Raw genomic sequence first — 20,348 nt, 5'->3', positions numbered from 1 at the left:
CAGTAAAAGCTCAGGCTTTCCTGAAGTGTGTTTCAGACCTGGAGTCTTCAGGGGTAATCATGCCGGTTCCTTTTCAGGAACAGGGTCTGGGGTTTTATTCAAATCTATTCATTGTCCCAAAGAAGGAAAATTCATTCAGACCAGTTCTGGATCTGAAAATTTTGATTCGCTATGTAAGAGTACCAACTTTCAAGATGGTGACTATAAGGACTATTCTGCCTTTTGTTCAGCAAGGACATTATATGTCTACAATAGACTTTCAGGATGCATACCTTCATATTCCGATTCATCCAGAACATTATCAGTTCCTGAGATTCTCTTTTCTAGACAAGCATTACCAATTTGTTGCTCTTCCATTTGGCCTAGCAACAGCTCCAAGAATCTTTTCAAAGGTTCTAGGTACTCTACTCTCTGTAATCAGAGAGCAGGGTATTGCAATGTTTCCTTATTTGGACGATATCTTGGTACTAGCTCAGTCTTTACATTCTGCAGAATCTCACAAGAATCAACTAGTGTTGTCTCTTCAAAAACATGGTTGGAGGATCAATTTACCAAAAAGTTTCTTGATTCCTCAGACTAGGGTCACCTTTTTAGGTTTCCAGATAGATTCAGTGTCCATGACTCTGTCTCTAACAGACAAGAGTCATTTGAAATTGGTTGCAGCCTGTCGGCACCTTCAGTGGCTATGTGCATGGAAGTTTTAGGCCTCATGACTGCAGCATCGGACGCGATTCCTTTTGCTCGTTTTCACATGAGACCTCTCCAGCTTTGCATGTTGAATCAATGGTGCAGGGAATGTACAAAGATATCACAGTTAATATCCTTAAATCCCAATATTCGACACTCTCTGACGTGGTGATTAAATCACCAGCGTTTAGTTCAAGAGGCCTTCTTTGTTCGGCCAACCTGGACTGTGATCACTACAGGCACAAGTCTTTCAGGTTGGGGAGCTGTTTGGGGATCTCTGACAGCACAAGGGGTTTGGAAATCTCAAGAGGCGAGATTACCCATCAATATTTTAGAACTCCTTGCAATTCTCAGAGCTCTTCAGTTTTGGCTTCTGTTGAAGAGAGAACCATTCATTTGCTTTCAGACAGACAATATCACAACTGTGGCATATGTCAATCATCAGGGTGGGACTCACAGTCCCCAAGCAATGAAAGAAGTATCTCGGATACTTTCTTGGGTGGAATCCAGCTCCTGTCTAATCTCTGCGGTGCATATCCCAGGTGTAGACAATTGGGAGGCGGATTATCACAGCCATTAGACTTTACATCCAGGGGAGTGGTCTCTCTATCCAGATGTGTTTTCTCAGATTGTTCAGATGTGGGGTCTTCCAGAGATAGATCTCATGGCCTCTCATCTAAACAAGAAACTTCCCAGATACCTGTCCAGGTATAGGGATGTTCAGGCGGAAGCAGTGGATGCGCTGAATACTTCCTTGGTGTTATCATCCTGCTTACATTTTTCCGCCTCTAGTTCTTCTTCCAAGAGTGATATCCAAAATCATCATGGAACAATTGTTTGTGTTGCTGGTGGCTCCAGCGTGGCCACACAGGTTTTGGTATGCGGATCTTGTTCAGATGTCCAGTTGCCAACCTTGGCCACTTCCGTTAAGACCGGACCTTCTGTCTCAAGGTCCGTTTTTCCATCAGGATCTCAAATCATTAAATTTGAAGGTATGGAAATTGAACGCTTAGTACTAAGTCATAGAGGTTTCTCTGACTCAGTAATTAATACTATGTTACAAGCTCGTAAATCTGTCTCTAGGAAGATTTATTATCAAGTTTAGAAGACCTACATTTCCTGGTGTTCTTCTCATAAATTTTCTTGGCATTCTTTCAGAATTCCTAGAATTCTACAGTTTCTTCAGGATGGTTTGGATAAGGGTTTGTCTGCAAGTTCCTTGAAGGGACAAATCTCTGCCCTTTCTGTTTTATTTCATAGAAAAATTGCTAAACTTCCTTATATTCACTGTTTTGTACAGGCTTTAGTTCGTATTAAGCCCGTCATTAAATCAATTTCTCCTCCTTGGAGTCTTAATTTGGTTTTGAAGGCTTTACAGGCTCCTCCATTTGAGCGTATGCATTCTTTGGACATTAAACTATTTTCTTGGAAAGTGTTTTTTTTTAGCCATCTCTTCTGCTAGAAAAGTTTCCGAGCTATCTGCTCTGTCTTGTGAATCTCCTTTTCTGATTTTTCATCAGGATAAGGTGGTTTTGCGGACTTCATTTAAATTCTTTGTGAATTCTAACAACATTAGTAGAGAAATTGTTGTCCCTTCCTTGTGTCCTAATCCTAAGAATTCTATGGAAAGATCCTTACATTCTTTAGATGTGGTAAGAGCTTTGAAATATTATGTGGAAGCTACTAAAGATTTCAGGAAGACTTCTAGTCTATTTGTTATATTTTCGGGTCCTAGGAAAGGTCAGAAGGCTTCTGCTATTTCCTTCGCTTCTTGGTTAAAGCTTTTTATTCATTCAGCTTATTTGGAGTCGGGTAAGAGCCCGCCTCAGAGAATTACAGCTCATTCTACTACATCAGTCTCCATTTTGTGGGCTTTTAAGAATGAAGCTTCAGTTGATCAGATTTGCAAAGCAGCAACTTGGTCCTCTTTGCATACATTTACTAAATTCTACCGTTTTGATGTATTTGCTTCTTCAGAAGCAGTTTTTGGTAGAAAAGTTCTTCAGGCAGCTGTTTCAGTTTGATTCTTCTGCTGATGTTTTAAGTTTTTCTTGTCATTAAAAGAATAAACTTATAATTTGGGTTGTGGATTATTTTTTCAGAGGAAAATGGCTGTTTTTTATTTTATCCCTCCCTCTCTAGTGACTCTTGCGTGGAGTTCCACATCTTGGGTATTGATATCCCATACGTCACTAGCTCATGGACTCTTGCCAATTACATGAAAGAAAACATAATTTATGTAAGAACTTACCTGATAAATTCATTTCTTTCATATTGGCAAGAGTCCATGAGGCCCAACCTTTTCTTTCATGTAATTGGCAAGAGTCCATGAGCTTGTGACGTATGGGATATACATTCCTACCAGGAGGGGCAAAGTTTCCCAAACCTCAAAATGCCTATAAATACACCCCCACCACACCCACAATTCAGTTTTACAAACTTTGCCTCCTATGGAGGTGGTGAAGTAAGTTTGTGCTAGATTTCTACGTTGATATGCGCTTCGCAGCATGCTGAAGCCCGGTTTCCTCTCAGAGTGCAGTGAATGACAGAGGGATGTGAAGGGAGTATTGCATATTGAATGCAATGGTCATCCTATCAGGGATCTATTTCATAGGTTCTCTGTTTTTGGTCGTAGAGATTCATCTCCTACCTTCCTTTTCAGATCGACGATATACTCTTATATACCATTACCTCTGCTGATTCTCGTTTCAGTACTGGTTTGGCTATCTATGACGCTCGTGTTTGTTGCAGACGTTTTTGGCGCCAAAAAAAATTTTTTTGTCAATTGTGGGCGTCATACTTGGCGCCAGTTTTTTTGACATTATTTAAGACTTTGTTTCTTTTTGCTTCTGGTTTCCAGAGGCTTATTCTGCATTTTTTCCCATTCCTGAAACTGTCATTTAAGGAATTTGATAATTTTGCTTTATATGTTGTTTTTTCTTTTACATATTGCAAGATGTCCCAATCTGACCCTGCATCAGAATCTACTTCTGGAATGCTGCTGCCTGAGGTCAGTTCTACCAAAGCTAAGTGCATTTGTTGTAAACTTGTGGTAACTGTAACTGTTCCTCCGGCTGTAGTTTGTGTTAGTTGTCATGATATACTTTCAAAAGCAGACAATATTTCCATTAGTAGTAGTCCATTACCTGTTGTTGTTCCTTCAACATCTAATGTTCAGGATATTCCTGTTAATGTGAGAGAATTTGTTTCTAATTCTATTCAGAAGGCCCTGTCTGTTATACCTCCTTGTAATAAACCTAAAAGGTCTTTTAAAACTTCTCATAAATTAGATGAATTTTTAAATGACCGCCAGCATTCTGATTTATCTATCTCTGATGAGGATCTATCTGGTTCAGAAGATTCTGCCTCAGATATTGACACTGACAGATCTTCATATTTATTTAAAATGGAGTTTATTCGTTCTTTATTAAAAGAGGTGTTGATTGCATTAGATATGGAGGAGTCTTGTCCTCTTGATATTAAAACCAGTAAACGTTTAAATTCGGTTTTTAAACCTCATGTAGTTATTCCAGAGGTTTTTCCAGTTCCTGATGCTATTTCAGATGTAATTTCTAGGGAATGGAATAGTTTGGGTACTTCATTTACTCCTTCTTTAAGGTTTAAGAGACTGTACCCTTTGCCGTCTGATAGATTGGAGTTTTGGGAAAAAATCCCCAAAGTTGATGGGGCTATCTCTACTCTTGCTAAACGTATTACTATTCCTACGGCAGATAGTACTTCTTTTAAAGATCCTTTAGATAGGAAGCTTGAATCTTATCTAAGGAAGGCTTATTTATGTTCAGGTCATCTTCTTAGGCCTGCTATTTCTTTGGCTGATGTTGCTGCGGCTTCAACTTTTTGGTTGGAGGCTTTAGCGCAACAAGTACCAGATCATAATGTGTATAGCATTGTTAAGCTACTTCAACATGCTAATAATTTCATTTGTGATGCCATTTTTGATATCATTAGGATTGATGTCAGGTATATGTCTTTAGCTATTTTAGCTAGAAGAGCTTTATGGCTTAAATCTTGGAATGCGGATATGACTTCTAAGTCAACGTTGCTATCTCTTTCTTTCCAAGGTAATAAATTGTTTGGTTCTCAGTTGGATTCTATCATTTCAACTGTCACTGGGGGGAAGGGAGCTTTTTTGCCTCAGGATAAAAAATCTAAGGGTAAATTTAGGGCTGCTAACCGTTTTCGTTCCTTTCGTCAGAATAAGGAACAGAAGCCTGACCCTTCCCCTAAAGGAACGGTTTCCAATTGGAAGCCTTCTAAAGTCTGGAATAAATCCAAGCCTTTTAGAAAATCAAAACCAGCCCCCAAGTCCGCATGAAAGTGCGGCCCTCATTCCAGCACAGCTGGTAGGGGGCAGACTACGATTTTTCAAAGATGTTTGGATCAATTCAATTCAAAACCATTGGATTCAGAACATTGTTTCTCATGGGTACAGAATAGGTTTCAAGGTAAGACCGCCTGTGAGAAGGTTCTTTCTCTCACGCATTCCAGTGAACCCAGTAAAGGCTCAGGCTTTCCTGAAGTGTGTTTCAGACCTGGAGTCATCTGGGGTAATTGTGCCAGTTCCATATCTGGAACGGGGTCTGGGGTTTTATTCAAATCTGTTCATTGTACCAAAGAAAGAGAATTCTTTCAGACCAGTTCTGGATCTAAATATTTTGAATCATTACGTAAGAATACCAACATTTAAAATGGTGACTATAAGGACTATTCTGCCTTTTGTTCTGCAAGGGTATTATATGTCCACAATAGACTTACAGGATGCTTATCTTCATATTCCAATTCATCCAGATCACTATCAGTTCCTGAGATTCTCTTTTCTAGACAAGCATTACCAATTTGTTGCTCTTCCTTTTGGCCTAGCAACAGCTCCAAGGATCAGGGCCGCCACTAGAAATTTTGGGGCCCCTGACTTAACCATTGATCAGGGCCCCCCCCCCTCCTTTGACATGTGCAATTTTTGACCAAGTGACTTAACCGTATATGCACTTTATTCTTAAGTGTCTATTTAAACTTGGAAATGTTGTAAAGGTAGTAACATACAAACACACATACACACTCATACACTGAAACACACACACTCACACATAAGGATTCACATATAGACACTGTAGCAGACATGCAAAGAAACACACGCAGACACCCAAACAGACACTTAGCACTTGTTTACATTGACCTGGCAAGTAATGAGGTAGACTACAGTTTTGTAAAAAAAGGAGATTTAGAAAGCAAAATATGGAGTTCTGATTATCATTTAGTTGGCATTTAGATGCCAACTAAATGATGACAACAGCATGCAGTGGCTGAATGGAAGGGCCCTGAACTGCCTAAACAATAATTTAAAGGTTAAATGGTGGATTAAGTGACTTCTGGAAAGGTCTCATTATTCTCAAAGTCTGTAGAAAGATGTGAATAATCAGTAGTAAGGTCAAAATGTCCTAAAAAGGAACAGACAATGGACACACACACACAAACTCAAACTTGCACATACACCCAAGGAAACACCGACAGACAGCCTCAGAAAACACACAAAGACATACACACACACAGAGAGACACCCACAGAAAACACACAAAGACATACACACACAGAGAGACAACCACATAAAACACAGAAAAACATATACATACACACACCCTCACTGAGACATCCACAGAAAACACACAAAGACATACACACACCCTCACAGAGACACCCACAGAAAACACACACCCTCACAGAGACATCCACAGAAAACACAGACATACACACCCACCCTCACAGAGGCATCCAGAGAAAATACACAAAGACAAACATACACACACCCTCACAGAGACACCCATAGAAAAAGCTCAAATACATATGCACACACCCTCAGAGACATCCACAGAAAATGCACATACATACACACCCACTCTTACAGAGAGACCCACAGAATAAAAATACATACACACTCAGAGACACAAACCAAAGCACAAAGACAAACACAGACACTCATAGAAACACTCACAGGGGGAAACATGTATGCACCTTGCATCCCCTAAATCAACAGTGTGTGACTTGCATGATAAAAACATGCAGAAATTAAGAGATCACTTTTTAAAGAATCATATTTGTAAATGTGCAAACAAAAATAATTCTGTGAATTCAAAAGTGTTTATTAATGATCTGGCTAGATGGCTAGATGAAGAAAAGTACTTTTAAAAGGTTGACATATGTTTGTTTTATTTTTCCCCATTTTCCCCAACCAGAAGCACAACTTCAAATATAGTGTACAAATGTTCCCATCTGTCAGCTGTACTTATGGATTTTGAAAATGCTGTACTCTATATGGTCTTGGTGGAACCATAAGCTGTGGTACTCATACCATTAGATCTGGTTAAATGCATGATTTAGGCTTGTTGGTATGTATTTCAAAATTAAGTCAGCTGTAGTGTAAACTGAACAGTTTTAAGTTAACCTGTCTCATTTCAAACACTGAGCAATCTTAGTCTGAGAGTATAACATTTTATGCAGATGTAAAAATCTTAGATAAAATGCCTCCTTGCATCTGGAAAGTCCTTGCATAAAGGGGCAAACTGGAATGTAATATATATATAAATAAATAAATAAAAAAATGCATATCTGCCAAAAGGGCACCTACCGTTTGTGTATTGAGGAGGAAACATTTCTGCATGGTTTTAAATATATAATTTCTACAGCATTATCAGATAATCATAAATACACAGCTGCTAAAAAATGTGTTTTTATGGACCCCTGGCCCCACCATACAACTAATACCACACTGAAGTTACAATCCGAAATTGCACAAAGAAATAAAAAAACATTTGCTAAGTAAGTCCTACCTCCTCTGTAAATTAAAGTGATCTGCCGTCTGACTCAGGCACACACTGTACAAACAAAGTGCCAAGTCTGTCTCCCACTGTGCATAGTTGTTTAGTGCACATTCAGAAATCCTCTCAAATGCTAATACTTTACTCCTTGTAATAACATTTCCCATGCTGAATTAGCACTCTGCTGTAGTACCCACTGGTGGCTGCCAAAATGTAAAAAAATAAAAAAAATAAAAAAATCTTTTTTTTTTTTTTAGTTCTTGCCTCATGGGGCCCCCCTGGTCCATTGGGCCCCTGACAGGAGTCACCCCTGTCACCCCCTGATGGCGGCCCTGCCAAGGATCTTCTCAAAGGTTCTCGGTGCCCTTCTCTCTGTAATCAGAGAGCGGGGTATTGCGGTGTTTCCTTATTTGGACGATATCTTGGTACTTGCTCAGTCTTTACATTCTGCAGAATCTCACACGAATCAACTTGTGTTGGAGGATCAATTTACCAAAAAGTTCCTTGATTCCTCAGACAAGGGTAACCTTTTTAGGATTCCAAATAGATTCAGTATCCATGACTCTAACAGACAAAAGACGTCTGAAATTGGTTTCAGTCATTCCCTTCAGTAGCTATGTGCATGGAGGTTTTAGGTCTCATGACTGCAGCATCGGACGCGATCCCCTTTTCTCGTTTTCACATGAGACCTCTTCAGCTTTGTATGCTGAACCTATGGTGCAGGGATTATACAAAGATATCACAATTGATATCCTTAAATCCCAATACTCTACTATCTCTGACTTGGTGGTTAGATCACCACCGTTTGGTTCAGGGGGCCTCTTTTCTTCGTCCAACCTGGACTGTGATTTCAACAGATGCGAGTCTTTCAGGTTGGGGAGCTGTCTGGGGATCTCTGACAGTGCAGGGGGTTTGGAAATCTCAAGAGGCGAGATTACCAATCAATATTTTGGAACTCTGTGCGATTCTCAGAGCTCTTCAGTTCTGGCCTCTTCTGAAAAGAGAACCGTTTATTTGTTTTCAGACAGACAATGTCACAACCGTGGCGTATGTCAATCATCAAGGTGGGACTCACAGTCCTCAAGCTATGAAAGAAGTATCTCGGATACTTGCATGGGCGGAATCCAGCTCCTGTCTAATCTCTGCGGTCCATATCACAGGTATAGACAATTGGGAAGCGGAATATCTCAGTCGCCAGACTTTACATCCGGGAGAATGGTCTCTTCACCCAGATGTGTTTCTTCAGATTGTTCAGATATGGGGGCTTCCAGAAATAGATCTGATGGCTTCTCATCTAAACAGGAAACTTCCCAGGTATCTGTCCAGGTCCAGGGATCCTCAGGCGGAAGCAGTGGATGCGTTGTCACTTCCTTGGAATTATCAACCTGCTTATATCTTTCCGCCTCTAGTTCTTCTTCCAAGAGTGATTTCCAAAATCATAATGGAGCGTTCGTTTGTACTGCTGGTGGCTCCAGCATGGCCACACAGGTTTTGGTATGCGGATCTTGTTCGGATGTCCAGTTGCCAACCTTGGCCACTTCCGTTAAGGCCAGACCTTCTATCAAGGCCCGTTTTCTTTCATGTAATTAACAAGAGTCCATGAGCTAGTGACGTATGGGATATACATTCCTACCAGGAGGGGCAAAGTTTCCCAAACCTTAAAATGCCTATAAATACACCCCTCACCACACCCACAAATCAGTTTTACAAACTTTGCCTCCAAGGGAGGTGGTGAAGTAAGTTTGTGCTAGATTCTACGTTGATATGCGCTCCGCAGCAAGTTGGAGCCCGGTTTTCCTCTCAGCGTGCAGTGAATGTCAGAGGGATGTGAGGAGAGTATTGCCTATTGAATGCAGTGATCTCCTTCTACGGGGTCTATTTCATAAGGTTCTCTGTTATCGGTCGTAGAGATTCATCTCTTACCTCCCTTTTCAGATCGACGATATACTCTTATATTTACCATTTCCTCTACTGATTCTCGTTTCAGTACTGGTTTGGCTTTCTACAAACATGTAGATGAGTGTCCTGGGGTAAGTAAGTCTTATTTTCTGTGACACTCTAAGCTATGGTTGGGCACTTTATTTATAAAGTTCTAAATATATGTATTCAAACATTTATTTGCCTTGACTCAGAATGTTCAACTTTCCTTATTTCCAGACAGTCAGTTTCATATTTGGGATTATGCTTTAAATTATCATATTTTGTCTTACCTCAAAAATTTGACTTTTTCCCTGTGGGCTGTTAGGCTCGCGGGGGCTGAAAATGCTTCATTTTATTGCGTCATTTTTGGCGCGGATTTTTTTGGCGCAAAAATTCATTTCCGTTTCCGGCGTCATACGTGTCGCCGGAAGTTGCGTCATTTTTTGACGTTATTTTGCGCCAAAAATGTCGGCGTTCCGGATGTGGCGTCATTTTTGGCGCCAAAAGCATTTAGGCGCCAAATAATGTGGGCGTCTTATTTGGCGCCAAAAAATATGGGCGTCGCTTTTGTCTCCACATTATTTCAGTCTCATTTTCATTTGCTTCTGGTTGCTAGAAGCTTGATGTTTGGCATTTTTTTCCCATTCCTGAAACTGTCTTATAAGGAATTTGATTTATTTTGCTTTATATGTTGTTTTTTCTCTTACATATTGCAAGATGTCTCACGTTGCATCTGAGCCAGAAGATACTACAGGAAAACCACTGCCTGCTGGATCTACCAAAGCTAAGTGTATCTGCTGTAAACTTTTGGTAGCTATTTCTCCAGCTGTTGTTTGTATTAATTGTCATGACAAACTTGTTAAAGCAGATAATATTTCCTTTAGTGATGTACCATTGCCTGTTGCAGTTCCCTCAACATCTAAGGTGCAGAATGTTCCTGATAACATAAGAGATTTTGTTTCTGAATCCATTAAGAAGGCTTTGTCTGTTATTTCTCCTTCTAGTAAACGTAAAAAGTCTTTTAAATCTTCTCTCTCTACAGATGAATTTTTAAATGAACACCATCATTCTGATTCTTTGGACTCTTCTAGTTCAGAGGATTCTGTCTCAGAGATTGATGCTGATAAATCTTCATATTTATTTAAGATGGAATTTATTCGCTCTTTACTTAAAGAAGTACTAATTGCTTTAGAAATAGAGGATTCTAGTCCTCTTGATACTAATTCTATACGTTTGGATAAGGTTTTTAAAGCTCCTGCGGTTATTCCAGAAGTCTTTCCTGTTCCTAATGCTATTTCTGCAGTAATTGCTAAGGAATGGGATAAATTGGGTAATTCATTTACTCCTTCTAAACGTTTTAAGCAATTATATCCTGTTCCGCCTGACAGGTTAGAATTTTGGGACAAAATCCCTAAAGTTGATGGGGCTATTTCTACCCTTGCTAAACGTACTACCATTCCTACGTCAGATGGTACCTCGTTTAAGGATCCTTTAGATAGAAAAATTGAATCTTTTCTAAGAAAAGCTTATCTATGTTCAGGTAATCTTCTTAGACCTGCTATATCATTGGCTGATGTTGCTGCAGCTTCAACTTTTTGGTTGGAAACTCTAGCGCAACAAGTAACAAATCGTGATTCTCATGATATTATTATTCTTCTCCAGCATGCTAATAATTTCATCTGTGATGCCATTTTTGATATTATTAGAGTTGATGTTAGATTTATGTCTCTGGCTATCTTAGCCAGAAGAGCTTTATGGCTTAAGACTTGGAATGCTGATATGGCTTCTAAATCAACTCTACTTTCCATTTCTTTCCAGGGAAACAAATTATTTGGTTCTCAGTTGGATTCTATTATTTCAACTGTTACTGGTGGGAAAGGAACTTTTTTACCACAGGATAAAAAATCTAAAGGTAAAAACAGGGCTAACAATCGTTTTCGTTCCTTTCGTTTCAACAAAGAACAAAAGCCTGATCCTTCGTCCTCAGGAGCAGTTTCAGTTTGGAAACCATCTCCAGTCTGGAATAAATCCAAGCCTGCTAGAAAGGCAAAGCCTGCTTCTAAGTTCACATGAAGGTACGGCCCTCATTCCAGTTCAGCTGGTAGGGGGCAGGTTACGTTTTTTCAAAGAAATTTGGATCAAATCTGTTCACAATCTTTGGATTCAGAACATTGTTTCAGAAGGGTACAGAATTGGTTTCAAGATGAGACCTCCTGCAAAGAGATTTTTTCTTTCCCATGTCCCAGTAAATCCAGTGAAAGCTCAAGCATTTCTGAATTATGTTTCAGATCTAGAGTTGGCTGGAGTAATTATGCCAGTTCCAGATCAGGAACAGGGGATGGGGTTTTATTCAAATCTCTTCATTGTACCAAAGAAGGAGAATTCCTTCAGACCAGTTCTGGATCTAAAATTATTGAATCGTTATGTAAGGATACCAACGTTCAAGATGGTAACTGTAAGGACTATATTGCTTTTTGTTCAGCAAGGGAATTATATGTCCACAATAGATTTACAGGATGCATATCTGCATATTCCGATTCATCCAGCTCATTATCAGTTCCTGAGATTCTCTTTTCTAGACAAGCATTACCAATTTGTGGCTCTACCGTTTGGCCTTGCTACAGCTCCAAGAATTTTCACAAAGATTCTCGGTGCCCTTCTGTCTGTAATCAGAGAACAGGGTATTGTGGTATTTCCTTATTTGGACGATATCTTGGTACTTGCTCCGTCTTTACATTTAGCAGAGTCTCATACGAATCGACTTGTGTTGTTTCTTCAAGATCATGGTTGGAGGATCAATTTACCAAAAAGTTCTTTGATTCCTCAAACAAGGGTAACCTTTCTGGGTTTCCAGATAGATTCAATGTCCATGACTCTGTCTTTAACAGACAAGAGACGTCTAAAATTGATTACAGCTTGTCGAAACCTTCAGTCACAATCATTCCCTTCGGTAGCCTTATGCATGGAAATTCTAGGTCTTATGACTGCTGCATCGGACGCGATCCCCTTTGCTCGTTTTCACATGCGACCTCTTCAGCTCTGTATGCTGAACCAATGGTGCAGGGATTACACGAAGATATCTCAATTAATATCTTTAAAACCGATTGTTCGACACTCTCTAACGTGGTGGACAAATCACCATCGTTTAATTCAGGGGGCTTCTTTTGTTCTTCCGACCTGGACTGTAATTTCAACAGATGCAAGTCTCACAGGTTGGGGAGCTGTGTGGGGATCTCTGACGGCACAAGGAGTTTGGGAATCTCAGGAGGTGAGATTACCGATCAATATTTTGGAACTCCGTGCAATTTTCAGAGCTCTTCAGTTTTGGCCTCTTCTGAAGAGAGAATCGTTCATTTGTTTTCAGACAGACAATGTCACAACTGTGGCATACATCAATCATCAAGGAGGGACTCACAGTCCTCTGGCTATGAAAGAAGTATCTCGAATTTTGGTTTGGGCGGAATCCAGCTCCTGTCTAATCTCTGCGGTTCATATCCCAGGTGTAGACAATTGGGAAGCGGATTATCTCAGTCGCCAAACGTTGCATCCGGGCGAATGGTCTCTTCACCCAGAGGTATTTCTTCAGATTGTTCAATTGTGGGGGCTCCCAGAGATAGATCTGATGGCCTCTCATCTAAACAAGAAACTTTCCAGGTATCTGTCCAGATCCCGGGATCCTCAGGCGGAGGCAGTGGATGCATTATCACTTCCTTGGAAGTATCATCCTGCCTATATCTTTCCGCCTCTAGTTCTTCTTCCAAGAGTAATCTCCAAGATTCTGAGGGAATGCTCGTTTGTTCTGCTAATAGCTCCGGCATGGCCTCACAGGTTTTGGTATGCGGATCTTGTCCGGATGGCATCTTGCCAGCCATGGACTCTTCCGTTAAGACCAGACCTTCTGTCACAAGGTCCTTTTTTCCATCCGGATCTGAAATCCTTAAATTTAAAGGTATGGAGATTGAACGCTTGATTCTTGGTCATAGAGGTTTCTCTGACTCCGTGATTAATACTATGTTACAGGCTCGTAAATCTGTATCTCGAGAGATATATTATAGAGTCTGGAAGACTTATATTTCATGGTGTCTTTCTCATCATTTTTCTTGGCATTCTTTTAGAATACCGAGAATTTTACAATTTCTTCAGGATGGTTTGGATAAGGGTTTGTCCGCAAGTTCTTTGAAAGGACAAATCTCTGCTCTTTCTGTTCTTTTTCACAGAAAGATTGCTATTCTTCCTGATATTCATTGTTTTGTACAAGCTTTGGTTCGTATAAAACCTGTCATTAAGTCAATTTCTCCTCCTTGGAGTTTGAATTTGGTTCTGGGAGCTCTTCAAGCTCCTCCGTTTGAACCTATGCATTCATTGGACATTAAATTACTTTCTTGGAAAGTTTTGTTCCTTTTGGCCATCTCTTCTGCTAGAAGAGTTTCTGAATTATCTGCTCTTTCGTGTGAGTCTCCTTTTCTGATTTTTCATCAGGATAAGGCGGTGTTGCGAACTTCTTTTGAATTTTTACCTAAAGTTGTGAATTCCAACAACATTAGTAGAGAAATTGTGGTTCCTTCATTATGTCCTAATCCTAAGAATTCTAAGGAGAAATCATTGCATTCTTTGGATGTTGTTAGAGCTTTGAAATATTATGTTGAAGCTACGAAATCTTTCCGTAAGACTTCTAGTCTATTTGTTATCTTTTCCGGTTCTAGGAAAGGCCAGAAAGCTTCTGCCATTTCTTTGGCATCTTGGTTGAAATCTTTAATTCATCTTGCCTATGTTGAGTCGGGTAAATCTCCGCCTCAAAGAATTACAGCTCATTCTACTAGGTCAGTATCTACTTCCTGGGCGTTTAGGAATGAAGCTTCGGTTGACCAGATCTGCAAAGCAGCAACTTGGTCTTCTTTGCATACTTTTACTAAATTCTACCATTTTGATGTATTTTCTTCTTCTGAAGCAGTTTTTGGTAGAAAAGTTCTTCAGGCAGCGGTTTCAGTTTGAATCTTCTGCTTATGTTTTTTGTTAAACTTTATTTTGGGTGTGGATTATTTTCAGCAGGAATTGGCTGTCTTTATTTTATCCCTCCCTCTCTAGTGACTCTTGTGTGGAAAGATCCACATCTTGGGTAGTCATTATCCCATACGTCACTAGCTCATGGACTCTTGTTAATTACATGAAAGAAAACATAATTTATGTAAGAACTTACCTGATAAATTCATTTCTTTCATATTAACAAGAGTCCATGAGGCCCACCCTTTTTTGTGGTGGTTATGATTTTTTTGTATAAAGCACAATTATTCCAATTCCTTATTTTATATGCTTCGCACTTTTTCTTATCACCCCACTTCTTGGCTATTCGTTAAACTGATTTGTGGGTGTGGTGAGGGGTGTATTTATAGGCATTTTAAGGTTTGGGAAACTTTGCCCCTCCTGGTAGGAATGTATATCCCATACGTCACTAGCTCATGGACTCTTGTTAATATGAAAGAAATGAATTTATCAGGTAAGTTCTTACATAAATTATGTTTTTCCATCAGGATCCCAAATCATTAAATTTGAAGGTATGGAGATTGAACGCTTAGTGCTTAGTCATAGAGGTTTCTCTGACTCAGTGATCAATACTATGTTGCAGGCTCGTAAATCTGTATCTAGAAATATTTATTACCGAGTTTGAAAGACTTACATTTCATGGTGTTCTTCTCATAAGTTCTCTTGGCATTCTTTTAGAATTCCTAGAATTTTACAGTTTCTTCAGGTTGGTTTGGATAAGGGTTTGTCTGCAAGTTCCTTGAAAGGACAAATCTCTGCTCTTTCTGTTCTGTTTCACAGAAAAATTGCTAATCTTCCTGACATTCGTTGTTTTGTACAGGTTTTGGATCATATCAAACCTGTCATTAAGTCAATCTCTCCTCCTTGGAGTCTTAATTTGGTTTTGAGAGCTTTACAAGCTCCTCCGTTTGAGCCTATGCATTCTCTGGATATTAAATTACTTTCTTGGAAAGTATTGTTTCTTTTGGCTATCTCTTCTGCTAGAAGAGTTTCTGAATTATCTGCTCTTTCTTGTGAGTCTCCTTTTCTGATTTTTCATCAGGATAAGGCGGTTTTGCGGACTTCATTTAAATTTTTACCTAAAGTTGTGAATTCCAACAACATTAGTAGAGAAATTGTTGTCCCTTCGTTGTGTCCTAATCCTAAGAATTCTTTGGAAAGATCTTTGCATTCTTTGGATGTGGTAAGAGCTTTGAAATATTATGTTGAAGCTACTAAAGATTTCAGAAAGACTTCTAGTCTATTTGTTATCTTTTCTGGTTCTAGGAAAGGTCAGAAAGCTTCTGCCATTTCTTTGGCTTCTTGGTTCAAGCTTTTGATTCATCATGCTTATTTGGAGTTGAGTAAATCCCTGCCTCAGAGGATTATGGCTCATTCTACCAGGTAAGTTTCTACTTACTGGGCTTTTAAGAATGAAGCTTCTGTTGATCAGATTTGCAAAGCAGCAACTTGGTCTTCTTTGCATACTTTTACTAAATTCTACCATTTTGATGTTTTCTCTTCTTCAGAAGCAGTTTTTGGTAGAAAAGTTCTTCAGGCAGCTGTTTCAGTTTGATTCTTCTGCTTATAATTTCAGTTTTTTTCATTATAAGATTAAAACTTTTTGATTTGGGTTGTGGATTCTTTTTTCAGCGGAATTGGCTGTCTTTATTTTTATCCCTCCCTCTCTAGTGACTCTTGCGTGGAGTTCCACATCTTGGGTATTTGCTATCCCATACGTCACTAGCTCATGGACTCTTGCCAATTACATGAAAGAAAACATAATTTATGTAAGAACTTACCTGATAAATTAATTTCTTTCATATTGGCTAGAGTCCATGAGGCCCACCCTTTTTGTGGTGGTTATGATTTTTTTGTATAAAGCACAATTATTCCAATTCCTTGTTAATGCTTTCGCTCCTTTCTTATCACCCCACTTCTTGGCTATTCATTAAACTAAATTGTGGGTGTGGTGGGGGGTGTATTTATAGGCATTTTGAGGTTTGGGAAACTTTACCCCTCCTGGTAGGAATGTATATCCCATACGTCACTAGCTCATGGACTCTTGCCAATATGAAAGAAATTAATTTATCAGCTACGTTCTTACATAAATTATGTTTATATGGTGATTATGATTTTTTGTATAAAGCACAATTATTTCCAAATTCCTTTGCTTATGCTTTTTACTCCTTTCTTTATCACCCCACTACTTGGCTATTTGTTAAACTGAATTGTGGGTGTGGTGAGGGGTGTATTTGTAGGCATTTTGAGGTTTGGGAAACTTTGCCCCTCCTGGTAGGATTGTATATCCCATACGTCTCTAGCTCATGGACTCTTGCCAATATGAAAGAAATTAATTTATCAGGTAAGTTCTTACATAAATTATGTTTTTTCTCTTAAGAATGTCACAGAAACTACTGAACAATTTACTCCAAATGTGGTAGTTTTGAAGTGCCTAATAAAGATATTTGAATTCTGCATATATTTCTTGCCTGGTTTCTTATATACCACATTGGCTCAAGCTAAATTAAAAATATTATGAGTAGAACTTTTCCTGCTGACTAAAACAGAAATTAAAAATTCTTTCTTAATAATTATTAGAGATTTGCAGGGAAGAAAATTTTGTTCCGGATGATTTTTTTTTCAGAATATTCGAGGAAATTTGTTTCTCTGGCATTTGTTGCCTGCACTATTCGGTCCTGGTTTCTATTAAAACTAAACAAAAATTGAATTTTCGTTAAACATTTACATTTGTTTTAATTAAATGAATTTAAATGTTTCAAAGCTACCGGTGAAGAGTTCACCTGTAGCTTCATACTTATCCTAACTCACTCTGGTGAGTCCTGGCAAGAAGAGGATTGGGTTAGCGCATAAGTATTAACCCTTTAAAATTAATTTAAAGGAAACAAATAAATACTTATGAATTTCTTCGTATTTTGTTGGTGAATTAATTTGGATATTTGTTTTTATTGACAAAAACAAAAATCCAGTTTTCGGTACAAATATGCATTCGTCCTGGAACACATGCAGATCTCTAATAAATATATACTGACATTTTAAAATAGTCATTATACTTTCATCTTGTTTGTTTTGTTTCTGAAATGGGATATCTATTTCAGTGTCGGATATAATAAATAATAATGACATATTAATAAAAAAAAAATGTAACTTAAAATTAAGTAGTTGTTTTGAGGTGTCAACCTTAATTTAAAGCAAACAGTAAGTGATGACCCTGTGTCTCAAATAATGGTTTATAAGTATAGTTTGAAAACTTAGCTATAGCCTAATATTTATATAAACCAGTTTACATGGTTATTTCCAAATAGTGATTATAGTTTACCTGTCTTGGCACAACTTTTGCCATCTTCCTGCAGGGTGTATCCTTGTGCACAGGAGCAAATCACACTCATTGACCGAGCTGTGTCTGTACAATACTGCCAGCATCCTCCATTGTTATACCAGCACTCATGGCGGGCTGGGGAGAGAAGCAGTATATTTTACATTCATCCCAGAATGTTTCTGTTAGTATAGTAAGTATAGTAATTTCATAATATAGTAAGTTTAACTTATTGCTGCCTTACCACCTTAGCCAGAGAATCTAACATTAGCAGGCCTGGACTGACCCTCGGGCATATCAGGCATATCAGGCATATCAGGCAAATGCCAGTGGGCCAATGGTTCCCTTAGCTCCGTCCACATATTGATTATCCACACTCTGCACACACCACTGCTATAACCCTGTGGCTCTTTCAAACCAATCAAAAAAAAGACAGTACCAGCACTTCCATTACGTTACTATCATTCGACAGGGCTGAGCTAACATTTGTTTTTATATAATGTATTGCCCTGAATAGCTGTTAATATAAAAAGGGTCAGCCCTTTTATTCCATCTCAACACGTATCCCCCCAAAGTCTTGCAGTTTATGGATGCAAAACTGGACTGCAATTGGACGACTGTGTTAGACAACCAGCGACTTAGACCTTGCTTGTCCTGAACAGACATAAGTAATAAAGGGGTTAAAGCACAGCTGCATAATACAATGAAGCAAGTTTGTTATGCAACTGTGATTTAACCGGATGATTAGCAAAGTAACAGTTAAGCTTTGTCAATGCAGTGATTTAACACCTTGACTGTCTGATTAACTAACTGGCCACTCAAAATTGAACTAGCTCCTTAATCAAACTTGTAAAGCAATGGCTAAACAGTAGTCAACAAGACTGACTGGAGAAGGTGTTCCAAAGCAGCAACAGAATTCACTATAACAGACAAATTCAGTGATTTAATTTAATCTTTCCTTTCCTGCTTCAGCCTTACAGTTTTGTAATTAAAGATGTTTTGTGTGCCTTGGGAACCCTCTCCTTGGTAGCAGACATAATGTACAGCCTTTTTTGTGTATTTAATAACTACAGATTGAAGGCCAAGTGTCACAGGTGTGTGAGGGAGAGAGAGTTTGTGTGTGTGTGTGTGTGTGTGTGTTTGTGTGACGTACAGGGTTAACCATCCCTGCACCAGTCACTTGTTTGGCACATAAAAGGTTAAAATAATTTTTCCACCTTAACCAATTTGTCACAGTCTAGCCACTTCAGCAAAGCCTGTGACTTAGTTCAGTGGGTGCAAGAGTTCGCAAACACTCTATAATCTGTTCTAGACCTAGATATAGAAAATAAATGCCCATTAATGCCACCGACACTAAACTATCTCTAAGCTGACACCACCTAGGATTACTATATGAGGAATCGTAAGGAAAACTCAGACAAAACTCAGACAAACAGATTAAACATCCCAAACACAATTTAACAAAAATTAATCTAAAAAACCCCCACAGTAATACTATTATCACCAGTTTATTTCAGTAATGTGGTTCAAATATTAGACAAAGGGAAATCTTAGTTAAAGGGACAGTATACTATAAAATTGTTTTTCCAATTACTTTTTTTACCAGCTGCAGAGTATAAAATGTATGAGATTTGCTTTTTTAAGGCTTATTTGTGTATATGAATTAACTGATTTTGTGTTTTGAAGTCACAACCTAATGAAAGGGGTTGAGCTTTTAGGTATAATCAGATCTCATTACTGTGTAAATATACCTGTTTCTTTATCTTATATCTGTCCATAAAACAATTGCCAATACTTGGAGAGAACAATGGAACATTTATTACTGTATCTCTTCTACTGTATAACCAACTAGGAGTGTAATTTCTTCTACTGGCTGCCTCAAGGCCAAAAACTTTAAGGTAGGTGAGGATACCACAGGCTACATAAGCTATTTCAAATGCCAATATAAGGGCAATGGAAATACTTAGAAACAATTTAATACCCCCCAGCAGGTAAAGTGGATCATTGGGAACAAATTAAAGGGGATCAAATTTTAGTAAACTGTCCCTTTAAGGAACATTTATTATAAGCAAAAAAAAAAAAAATTACCTAAAAGAATATAGACTCTGTCACAGGGAAATGGAAAGAAAATTGGCCAGACACACTGTTATGAACAGCTTCCCATGTAGAGTGACAAAATTATATTGTTGAAAACAAAGTAATATACCATTTTCTCTAAGATCAGGTATATGGTCTTGCCAATTTTCAGAGTGGGCAAATAGAGTGACCACCCCTTTCCTTTATGGCAGGTCAAAAATCTCTAAATAATTGGCTGAAATGATAGAACAACTTGTAATTTTTTGTTATAAATATCCAGTACATGAACACATATAGGCAATCTTCTTGTAACATCATGAGTATTAGTTTGATACCAAATATGACATGGTTGTCATATTTCTATCATCCAGGGTAATATATTTGATACAAGTATGTTTTAAGATATACTAGTGTCACCTCTTATTGACCTAGCCTGTGCCTTGCTGAAGACACTGTTTTCTGTCACTAATTTTGCTATT

The 20,348-nt window shown here is 38.6% G+C and overlaps 1 protein-coding gene across 1 annotated transcript in view; it reads right to left on the bottom strand.

The window, feature by feature from the left end:
* Nucleotides 1–20,348, bottom strand: part of LOC128655337 (coagulation factor VII-like) — a 70,783-nt gene that overhangs the window by 14,762 nt on the left and 35,673 nt on the right. Inside the window, 1 exon segment of the mRNA XM_053708985.1 lies at nucleotides 17,797–17,931. Coding sequence (XP_053564960.1) covers nucleotides 17,797–17,931 — 135 coding nt within the window.

Source organism: Bombina bombina, chromosome 4 (genome assembly GCF_027579735.1).
Source record: "Bombina bombina isolate aBomBom1 chromosome 4, aBomBom1.pri, whole genome shotgun sequence".
In the NCBI taxonomy this organism is placed as follows: Eukaryota; Metazoa; Chordata; class Amphibia; order Anura; family Bombinatoridae; genus Bombina; species Bombina bombina.
The sequence above is the reverse complement of the archived record's forward strand: the minus strand, read 5'-3'. Positions and strand labels throughout refer to the sequence as shown.